The following is a 12,184-nucleotide window of genomic DNA, read 5'->3' as shown; positions in this document are numbered from 1 at the left end:
GGTTGGGTTAGGTGATTGCCCCACAGGGTTAGGCCATTGGCGTTGCCACGAAAGGGACTATACCCGGATTTTGTTTCTCTGATTCAGTGATTTCTATGAAGGCTCCCCCCCCCCCCTATCCCCCTTATCCATCATTTGCACGGAAAATCAAAAAAATTTCGAGAGAAATTTCTTTTGTTACATGTTGCAAAAGTTTGGATATTAGATATTAAATAAGTTTTATTGATTAAAACTTATAAAAGAGTAGGTATAATAAAACAAGGGAAAAAAAAACCATAAAGGCTAAGCTCAAAAATCAGGCGGTAGAATTAACAAAAATTAGCATTAGTAAGTCAGGCTTACTTAGTAAGCAGAATTTAAATTCACAAGACTAAACAAAATTGTATATAAAGTTGTAAATAACATAAATAAACAAGATACTGTTTAATGACAAACTTATATTTTTAAGACTTGATTATGGAGAGGCTTCGGTTATAATATTCTACCTTGTTGACCCAGTAATAATTCAAAAAATCAAATGAATAGGATAGTTATATCATTAAAAAATTAGTTGTCTAATAAGTTTGAAATCAGCGTGTTATAAATGGAAATCAATAGGACAATAATAACATGTCTAAATTAACGATAATAACTATCCGTTACGGACGGACGGACCGACCCTAACTATAGAAAAGCTTCGCTTTTAAAAATAGTAGGTGAAAATTACCAATAACCAATAAATTAATTAGGCTACGTATGCATTTTTCTATATTCAAAAAAAGTTGATTTGGATTTAATAGCAGGAGACACATTAAAATCTAAATAATATCCTTTTAGAAGCAAAGCTTTTTTTATACTTAGGGTCAGTCCGTACATCCGTCCGTAACGGTTAGCTCTTTTCGTTAATTTAGGCATGTGTTAGAATTGTCCTATCGATGTCAAACTGTGCATGGTGATTCCTATAGTAGTAAGGTAGCAACTCTTTAATCGTTACCAGAATGTCCATAATTTCATGTTAAACTTATTGATTTAACAATAAATTTTTATGCATTATAGTTATCCGATTGAGATGATTTTTGAAATACTGATTACCAGGACAACAATGTAACGTTATAAGCGAATCATCTTTATAACCAAGTCCTAAAAATGTAAGTCTGTCCTTAAACATTATCCTGCATGTAAGCAAATTTTTTAAAAAAATTACTTACAATTTTAATTCGAATTTTATACAAATATTATTATTATGATTATTCAGTTCTGATTAATGTTCGTTTGTCCTACCATATCAGAGCTTCCCATAAGCTAAATCTCGTTTTTTGTTTTCAATTTTTAATGGACAAAAGATTTCAGAGTGAGAAAAGGTAACGATTGTCCAAAAATGAAATTGAATACTGTCAAGAATTGGATATATATAATATATATACACGATTTGTATTTCTAATTCATACATTTTTTAAGTTTCTAATTCATTTAACATCTGGATTTTTCCATAATTTCAAAGAATACCTAAGTGGTGGAAGATCATTGTCAGTTTTGATGGCAATTTCTCTGGACTCCAGAGTTTCCTCTGTCTCTACTTGGAGTACAGCTCCGGAGTAATTCTTGGTGACTACAGCTCCTATCCATACTGAGTCAGGGTCCTTCAGCCACACCCGGGCACCCTACAAACAAATAAAAATCGTTGATTTAGGATAAAAGTTAGATATACAGAAACAAAAGAATTGACAACGCAGTTCGATAGCCACATGGAATGTATTTATAACTTTATAAGTGGATATAGGTATAAGTTAGAGAAAAATTTGTCAACAATTTAGCTTGCTAATATGGACCTCTTTTATTGGTTAGTTCATTCATACAGTAGAAGGGGAGTTGGGGATGAGTTAAAGGAGGTGAATGGGGGGAATCTTATTTAGCCATCTGTGAGTATTATTTATCAGAGTACATAAAAATCTAGTGCAAAATCCAAGTAATAATAAGTATATCGAATACTTCGTACATACCCCTCTGGCAGGCTATTTTATATATAAGTTTTGAATGTTTAGTTTGGAAAGAAACTAAAATTGTCGGTTCAGCGTTTAGTAAGATCCTAAGGTACAGACAGATAGACATCCTTTTACTTTATTATAAGTACAATGCAATTTGCAAATTCTCACAATAAAATGAATCTAACAATAGAATAGATGACAAAAGCTAAAAAACGGTGAGTATGAGTTGCATATATTCATTTGTATAGGAAAATGAACCCTTTTTGGGGTTACCATTTCTTTCCTAAGAGTCATCCATTGATCATTAATGTATATTTTTAGAAGCTAAAAATATAATATATTTTTAGCTTCTAAATATAGGGGTATAGGTAGTAAATACATATTTGAAAATAAAAAACTTTAAAAAATACACAAAATGCCCACCCAAACAAACCTTTTTGTAGCAATGGATATTTTTGCGTGCCCAAAGCCACACTCCCTTGTTTAGATCGAGTCATTTTACTCATTTCGAATTAACTTCATTAACTTTAATCATAAATAAAGAAACTCAAGAAACTTTAATGTTAAAGATAAAATGCAAGAATTCCTGGTTTGTGTATCTAGAGTGGTATTGTGAGAGAGATAGAATTCGGCAACCTGTGAAACTATTACAGTTGGCAACTATGTTTTAAAGTGGAAGCAAAAAGAGCATACTAAAGGGTTAGTTGCCAGAAATGCATTTAAATTTGAATTTAGTAAACTGCATATTTTTTCCTGTTCAATGGTTTAAACTACATTTATAGGGCATATATTTAGAAGACTTTCAATTTTCTACCATGCAGTTTTAAAAATATCAAGACTTTGAAAACGTATTCATGTGTTATATGCACATTATATAGCTGGCTTATTTCACCAAAACAGCATGATGACTAATATGTCTAATTGTTTGTTATTTATTGTAATACAAAATTATATACGTTTGATGGTATACTCGTAACTTATGCTTGAAATCATGTTTATGAAATGCACTTCCTGTAACTATCCCTTTACCAAACCTCTTGACAAGAAAGCTATGTCATCTTTTGTGATGCATTTGTTATAAAGTTAAATAGGTAGTAAAAGTTAAAATTTAAATGTTAGTTGGCAACCCTATTCCTGTGACCAATGAGCAATCAGAATGAATGCCAACACGTGTACAGTAACCAGATTTGCGCGGGACAAGTGTAGTTTCTGCCCTCCTATTGGTCAAACAATTTTGAGGATTTTTAATACCTTTTTAAGACTGCTCTTGGTAATATAATTGACATTTGACTATATATTAGATATAAAGCAAAATGCATATTAAAAACATTATTCAAGCATTCACTTATGAAGCAAGTAATTCTCTATAGATTAGAGAGGTTCATTAGCAAAATATTCTAAATAATTATGCTTAAAAACTGGAAAGTAACAGAACTTTCCCCCAATTTATTTTCCCTATTTAGAAACATGCTTTAAGTACATAATGATGTAATTTTTCCTTTGATGAAAGTTTTAATGAAAATTTCTTTGTTCCTTTTCCTTGAATTATGTATTTAACTTGAATTTTAACAAATATTTTGAGAATTTGTCTTAATTAGCTCGAGTCTTACTAAAAACATTTTTAACAGGATTATGACATATTTTTGTCATTTATTATTGATTCCTTTTATCACTTTAAAAGCATGAATGCTAGTTAAATGCCCTATACTGATCTTACCTATAATGTATAGAAATTATTATGTAAAAAAATCATTAGATTTAAATCCTTCCTATATATAGGACGTGGTATCAGAGATGGTACTCCAGAATTATGAGCATGTGCAGTCACGTGGCGGAGAGCATTTCTGCGAGCAAATGCCAGGTTGCTGCAACTGTGGCGACGCGGCATTGCACATAAATGCTCTATTTTGTACTGGTGCTGTATATACAAGGGATGCCTTGGATTTATTCAGATTGATATAATTTAAAACTTAACTTGTAAAAATGAATATATATACATCTTTGAATTGATTTTAGAATTAGGTAGGTATTTAAAGAAAATAAAAAATAACAAACTCATGACAAGGATTAAATCTGATTCCTTTTATTGATGTCTAAATTCTTATTATATTCTTGCATTTTATAACTTTTAGTTTTAAAGTAGAGAGATATAAAATTTTACATGAAAGGACCAAATTATTAAGGTACACTTTTCTGTAATAATAAAAAATGTTAGGGTATTTAAACACCAAGCAATGATATGATATAAAAAAATACTCTAAAGAACTTTTTTGTATAACTTTTTAATTAAAACATAACAGATTAAGAATTGAAAAGAAACTGATCTAAGTTTGCATAGGTGGACATGAACTGTAAGAAACACTTGGAATGCTATTAACCTCAGATAGAATACACTAATATATTAATCAACACCAATAAAAAACTATTGAGAAGGTTGAACTAAACCTTAAATTTTCTTAAAGCCAACAATTAGGTAAGTGAAAAAATGGCACTATTTTGCAAAATAAAGGTGACATGTTTTTAGTTTGTGACAATGTAAAGCAAAAGAAAATTAATGACAGGGTTTGGGACTAAAAAGTTTTATGTTGTTATGAAGTAAAATAGAAAGGCCAGTAGGTGCACATGGTAAATAAGGGGGGGGGGGGGGGGTTAGTGCAACCATCTCGTAATCAGTGAGCAAATGGCACTTAGAATTCGAATTTCGATCTGAACTTTACCATAAGTAATCCTTGGTAGGTCTATTTTCCCTAAATCGAACAAAAAGTTGGAAAAGTAACGGCTGGTGGCTCAGCCGTTTAGCCGTTTTTTGCCTATTTTCAGGGTAAATCCATCATCAATTACGTAGGAATCAACTTTTTAAAAACATATTTTAGGTTTAATTCATGTTAAATGATAGCATTAACCATTTTTAAAACTTCTAGTACCGTTTAGAACCGTTTGATAGCGTTTTGGAGTGGAAAAGAGTATTATGTGGAAATAGGTTTCGTGACTAATTTGCAATACAGATATCCAAAAAATGGCAAAACGGCTGAGCCATTAGCCGTTACTTTTCCAACTTTTTGTTCAATTTAGGAAAAATAGACCTACCAAGGATTACTCATGTAATATTTCAGATGGAAATTCGAATTCTAAGTGCCATTTGCTAACTGATTACGAGATGGTTGCATTAACCCCCCCCCCCCCCCCTTTGCTGTCCTGATGATTTAATAATACATATGTACATTTCACTAAAGAGATGGCAACCTTTCTTTAATCATCTTAAAAAGAGCTAAAACTATTTTACTCATTAACCTAAATATTGTTCTTTTTTTGTTAAATATACCTATCTCAGTTGTACTTTAAAAATAGGGTCAATATATAATGAGTAAAATATTCCATCATACTATAATGTTTATATGTGTGTAGGTTATATAAGATTTCTAGAACAGCGGGCAAAATAGTATAAATAAGTAAATTAATATTGACTTCCTCTGGAATGCAAGGTTTCAGAAATAGAATCATATTAAGAGGATTATATTTAGACATGTAGAAACAAAATTAGCAGAGATTATAACAATATTAATTCTGCAAAGATGTTTAGGATATTTTTTTCTATCTTAATAGTACAATAGGAGTAGGCCTATATGATATTCTTTTATTATATTTTGCGCAATAATTTTAAAAAGTTCTATACAGATTACTTCAATTCTCTTATTTACATGAGAATAAATCATAGTAAAACTTATATAAGGTTTACCTACGTTTGCAATTTGACTTAGACCAGTTTGCTAGGACCAATATAAAGCTTGCCTTCATTGGTCAGGACTTTTTGAGATCATAATGGACTAATTTACGGTCAATAATACGTAATAAGTCTTTTTTGAAGGTTTGTATAACATATTTAAATTCTGGAAAACCATCGGAAAATTAATCTCAAAGGGGTTGTGATGACTATTTTGGTGATGCCTAATTGATAGCTATTTATTGTACTACAAAATTATATATGATAGATGATATTTTTTTAATTAATGCTTGCAATTAACCTTGTTAAATGCACTTCACGCAACTTTCCATTTATATAGGATAAAGTTAAATTAATATAGTATAAAGTTTGTATTAATGAAGTTTTCATTGAATTAGACCAATTTGTTTAATTCAGATATTAGTATAGTTTCAGCTTGAAATTAGCTGCATTAATAATATGTTATATTAGTATATATCATACCTAAAGTTGTATTTTTATGTTTTGATATATCCACAATCGTAGTCCGATTTTTCTGTAGTTTTATGAATATAAAGGGATGATTTAAGCTATTTTATCTTATTATCCGCCTTCCCCTAATAGCTAGGGGCAAAGGAACTAGTTTTATTATAAAGAAGTAAAGCAAGTCAATTTGATTTTCATCAAAACAGTATTAAGAAAAGAAAATACCCAGCAAAGCAAATACCCGTAGGGTAGTGCGGGGCTAATGCGGTCGGGGGGGTACAATTCCGGTCAAACGACCAACTTTTTTAAAACCGTTTTTTAACGGTGTTCTAAACGTTTGCGAGAGATCTTAAAAAAAGCAAAGTTGTAGTTTATTGCCTATACTTTCCTTTCTTATTTCAGCAAATTTTTGTCAGATCACTCCTTCTATGATTTTTTTGCCCTCAAAAAGTTGCAAAAAATTTGCAAAAAAAAAAATTTCAAAATAGGCCATGTTCAACCTAAAATTGTGAAAAATGGTAAGTCCTAGCGACTTCAGGGTTTTTGTAAATGAAAGATATGGCATTCATTTACCGTTTGCAATTGGAGGCGTTGTTCTAACTTGATTTTTTCATAATTCTTTTTTGAATAAATGTATAATACCCTAATGTTTTTGTCAGGTGATCTGGAAGCATGAACAACCCAAATGCATGACCTAAGCTTTAATCATTGCCTTGCCTGTTGTGTGATGTACATTACTAGTCATTTTACTGCTTGTATTATGTCATGTTTTGTTGCCTAAGCTTTTCAATTTGTAAAGACATTTAAAATTTTACAAACACATTTTTATAGTAATTGGAAGAGTATATCACCCAAAGTAACGCCTTAAATATTTGCCTGAAGATCTAACAGCTGCATTAGCTCATGTAAGAAGGGGTATGTCTATTAGAAAGACCGCTAGAAGATTTAAAATTCCATATGAAACCCTTGCATCTTTTTCATATAAGAGGGTGTTCGCAATTTTTGCGCGGTTTGGATTTTTTATGTCAAATCGGCTAGGATTAAGCTAGAAAGGTGTTTAAGGTGTCTATAGAAAGCTCTTTGCATGTCCTAACAAAAACTCCCCAGGATATGGGTTCTATCTCCAAGATTTAGAGTACATATTCAAGATTTTGTATTTTCAAAATTCTTGTTGCATAAATATGTTGAAATATTAGAGTTAGACCCCATATCATTTCGAGTTAATTGTCAGGCATGTAATTTTACATCTTTAGACACCTTAACCACCCTTATAGGTCAATCCTAGCCAATTTGAGACAAGAAAAAATGTATCAAAAACTGCTGTTAAAACTGGCAGGATTTTTAAAATTAAAAATTTTTGGGGAAAAAATCACTTTTTTCAAGAAATTTCAAGACCTGCGAATCAGAAATTGACTCTAATTTATGTATAAAGCTTAAAAAAACCTAATCATATAATAAAAAGTATGATTTTTTAAAAAAAAGTTTGCATGAAAAAAATTAATGTTTTTTTTTGTGATTGTACCGACTTTTTTCAAATGGGGAAAATATGGTCAAAAAATTATCTGTTCTGCATGTGACTAGTACCGTTAGAAAGCTAATACCCTCAGCTTTCTACTCATAGTTTAAAATGTTAAAAAAAAAATTTTAAGGGGGTGTTCCACCCCCCCAAAGTCAACTGACCGAAATAGCCCAACCGGTGGGGTTATTCCGGTATAGGCCAACCGCCGCCCTTTAAACCAATTTTTGGCCAACTTCTAGTTGCGAGATCTTAACGGGACCAAGACAGGCTTCTTCGTTATTGCCATATCTTTCTTTTGCACTCTTAGAAACCGGAAAAAAATCTTTGGGAAGTATGTTTTTTTTTAAGTTGAAGCAAAAAATTTACCGGAATAGCCCCGCACTACCCTATGCTATTAAAACTTTATAAGCCTCGCTACTTTTGGACATTTTTGTCCTTGTGTTTTTTTTTTCATCTTACCTTGGTGAACAAAATATCCGTTGACATTTTGTCTCAGTTTATGGTTCTCTACAATCCAACTAAATAATTCTTCTAATTTTGTTTATTAAGGCACTTGACATTTTTATATCATACAGTCTGAAAACAAATTATTCATAACAAATTCAATAACAAAAACCGCTACTGAAGCATAATGGGTTCGAATCTAGGCCAACATCGCGTCATAACTAAAGACGTTTAAAGTTATACCTACTGCTGCTATGTCAAATGCGCGACATTATTATCAAAGTATAGGGGAATGCCTTGGCTCAAAATAGGCACAACTCATTACAAGGCACAGTTAAGAACTCCAGACAAAAGTCTTGCAATCAAAGGGGCATCTGCATTTTTTATGTTGATGCCTCGTGGACTACTAAAAAGGTTTGGCCCTACGTTGTTATTAACCATCCCCAGAGGTATTGATCAAGCATATAAATAAGATCAATTCAAAATTCTATTTTTATCTGTTATAGATGGTAAAAACGATAATGTATAAAACATTTGAGAATAATGAAAAAAAAGAATAATCCTGCCTGTAAATACTTTAAATGAATTGTACATTGTAATACTTAAATAAATTTAAGTATTTGTTTATATATGTTAAAGCTTACACTCCAAATTATAAATACTTAGTAAGTAAAAATCTTAAGTTTTTGTTGTCTAGTTAAATAAGAAGGTATCTTTTACTATCAAAGTACAAACTTTAGAATATTGCTTTTTCTTATTAATCCTTGTAATAAAGTAACAGGATGTTTGTCAATGCCGAATAATCTAGCTAACCACTGCTTAACAGGGTAGCTTCTCATAGATCCCGGGAAGGTTTATAACTATTTTGAGGAGGGTAACACCACCCTCAAGGTAAATCACAAAAAAATCAAAAATTTTAAAAATATTCTCGCTTTTGCGTACAGACTTCAACGCAACGTAGACAAATTATTTCTCAAATTAGATATTCGAAATTAAAAAAAAAACATTTAAAGTGCAACTATTGGCCTCTTGGGGCGTAGCCGCTAGTATTTTATAAGATAATCATAAAAGACAAGTAATTCTAGATAAGGGATTAACTTTTAACCTAAAACATTAAAATATATAAAAAAAAAATCAGATACAATCGGAAATTAACAAAAAAAAAACAAAGAGTATACGCAAGTGTAATACTGAAGAAAGACCATAAAAATAATTTTAAAAAATTCTTAATTAATAACTATTTTGTTACAGCCGAATGGAAAAAATTAATGTAGAGTGGCATGGATTTTAAAACATCTTTAAAACAAGGATGTGTCCAACAGACCTACGGTTCAAGTAATTTGTATACGAGATGCTCATTAATTCTAGGAATCTTAAAACAAAAAAATCAGCTGTCTATCTTACAGTGTTAGAATCACACTTTTCCCAAAAAGTAGCTGAAAATTAGACGGACATGTGAAATTATAGACTAGCTTTGCTCTAACACAAAATTACTTTTACAGTAATATTTTTTGCAATAAAAACATTTAATATTTGGTTGTAATAATCTAAAATGACACATTGCTGGTGCCACCACGCCCTTTGTGTAATTACCTTCAACCATGCAATACTATTTAGAAGGGGAATATTTAATTAAAAATATATAAAAATCCGTGAATAATCACTAAAAAAAATCCAACAAAAAAAACTTGGCACATCTTAAAACTGCATCTTTCAACTGGTGGGGAACACCTGTTCTTATTCTTATTTAGAATGAATGATTTGATTATAAAATAGATTCCGGTTTCATTCACTAGTAAATTCCTTTCAAGTTTACTTTTACTACTTTCAGTAGGTAAACAGTGCCTTGATTCACTAAATAAACATTTATTTCCTAAACATCTTAGTTTTCTTAACAAATTCACTGTTATATGTATTTATTTTCACAAAGGCAAAGATATCAATTTCATTTTCAGTATAATTTTTATTTAATTATCACTTCTATCTACCTTTCTCACTTATTCACTAAAAATGTGAAAATCGTCTGCTATTTGAAATAATGAGAGTATAGTAGAAGGGTCTATCTATATGTGCCAAAAATCTTCATTATCCTCTCCCCTTTCCACTTCATGCATGGTTCAGGATATATTTCTTTCCCTTTTTAAGATGGTTTATATGGTTATTAAAAATGCCCACCCCCTACTCCACCTATGCAGAAGGTAGAAATACACATTCTTAATGCAGCTTTTAAAGTCACTAAAAACATATAATCACAATACAATATTAAGTTTGCCCAAACAGATTTCACTTGTGATTACAGACGGTGGAGAATTTTATAAACCACGTCACTTCCTTGAACCCTAAATGAACCTTTACTACAACTTCACCCCCCCCCCCCTCTAAATTTCCCTACATCTGTCCTAGTACAACTTCAACCCCCCCCCCCCCTCCCTCTATTAACCACGAATAAATGATATACAGTGGCATGGAAAAGTATTATGAAGAAAAAAATAGAAAATACCATTTTTTTTTGACTTTGAAGAAATTTTATCTTAATGTTCCTACTGAAATTATTTCGAAGGTTTGGTAATAACAGCTTAGAGCCATTGGTACTTAAATGGGTTTGTTCGAACAAACTATTACAGACATAGTAATTAACCTTTTATTTGTACAACCTTTGAATGAATGTATTTAGTGCCTTTTTAGGGCCAGGGCTTTTCTTCTTCTCATGCAACTAAAGTAGTTCTATGTTTTCTTTATACTTATCTCTGTCCCGAATGACGAATCCCTCTTTCTTAGTCACGGACACATTTCTTATTCTCTCTCTACCTTACTCCTGTGTGTGTGTGTGCCGTGCACGCACGCACACAGTGCCGCTCTCAGGTGCACGATAACAGGTGTGTGTGTGTGTGCACGGTTTTAGGACCCTCCCTTCCTATCCTTTCTTTTACTTGCAGTGGCGCAGCCACTCTACTACACTGATAAGTCTATCTGTCCGATAGGAAATGAGATTTTTTGCTGGTATTAAGTATTTCTTTAAGTTGCCTAATAATTTTTTTTTTAACTGTTCTTTTTATGAATCTTATTGTTATTGTTTTATTCATTATGTTGATATATATTAATATATACTAACTTTGTCATGAATCTAGGGGGAAAAGGTTAGGCATCTTAAAAGCAATTTAAAGGGCGAATATAGGTTTGATATGATATGAGCTTATATGAAAGGTGCCATTTCATACTTTTAGAATATCTATGCCAAATTTAAAAATTCAAAAAAATCCTTAAGTAGATTTTGCAATTTTCTGTTTCAATTGAACATATGATAAATGAGATTGACGACAAACGGTTTATTTTAGCCCTTTACAAGACTTTTTTTTGACTATTTTGCTTAAGTTTGATTGACTATTACAATGGCACGCACCTTAAAAGATAATTTAAATGTTTATTATTTTAGATTATATACTCTTTAATTCAATTTTTTAAAAGCGTAGAAATAATTTGCGTAAAAGTTTTGACTAGGGTAAATAATACGTCTTAAAGTTTATTTTCTGTACAAAGATCATTGGTTAATTCTGGAAAATATAAAAACCCTGATGTACGCAATTTTAACACACACTCACACGAACCTTAAAAAAACAGGGATTTGAAATCATTCTTCCTCCAAGAAAATTTTATCAATTATTTTTTTTTTACTTTTTACATTATTTGATGTTTTTTTAAACTTTTAAATATTTTACTTTATATAATTTGTATTAAGGTAGAAGATGGGTATATTTACCCCTGATTAATTAGTTTCCACGTTATTACGACTATCCTTTACGAAAGCTTTTTAATTCAACCTTGCTACGAAGCCTTGTGTGATGCTAGGGTAATTGGGTTCTTAGGGAACCACACTTATTACATAATATTATCTTGAGTTAGAAAGGTTTTAAGCTATAAACAGACTTATACAATTGGATATGTCAATATCCTTAAGTTATTTATAATCTATATAATGGCACCTTTGAAATAAGCTCATATTATATCAAACCTATATTCGCCCTTTAATGGACTTTTATCAATTGTTTATTGTTTAATGATGAGATAATTTTT

The 12,184-nt window shown here is 31.0% G+C and overlaps 1 protein-coding gene across 2 annotated transcripts in view; it reads right to left on the bottom strand.

Annotated features, from left to right (window-relative positions):
• The window catches only part of didum (dilute class unconventional myosin), a 179,350-nt gene extending 171,103 nt beyond the window's left edge, over window positions 1-8,247 (bottom strand). For both annotated transcript variants that reach the window (XM_080169607.1, XM_080169606.1), the window contains exons 1-2: window positions 8,129-8,247; window positions 1,486-1,640 (exon numbers count right to left, since the gene is read on the bottom strand). In XM_080169607.1, the coding sequence (XP_080025733.1) occupies window positions 1,486-1,640; window positions 8,129-8,155 (182 nt within the window). In that variant the 5' untranslated portion in view covers window positions 8,156-8,247. The remainder of the gene's footprint in view (window positions 1-1,485; window positions 1,641-8,128) is intronic.
• Window positions 8,248-12,184: the final 3,937 nt, after the last annotated feature.

This window comes from Acartia tonsa, chromosome 8 (assembly GCF_053477335.1).
Source record: "Acartia tonsa isolate MP-2025a chromosome 8, ASM5347733v1, whole genome shotgun sequence".
Classification (NCBI taxonomy): domain Eukaryota; kingdom Metazoa; phylum Arthropoda; class Copepoda; order Calanoida; family Acartiidae; genus Acartia; species Acartia tonsa.
Note: the sequence above shows the minus strand (reverse complement) of the source record. Positions and strands in the feature narration are given on the sequence as shown.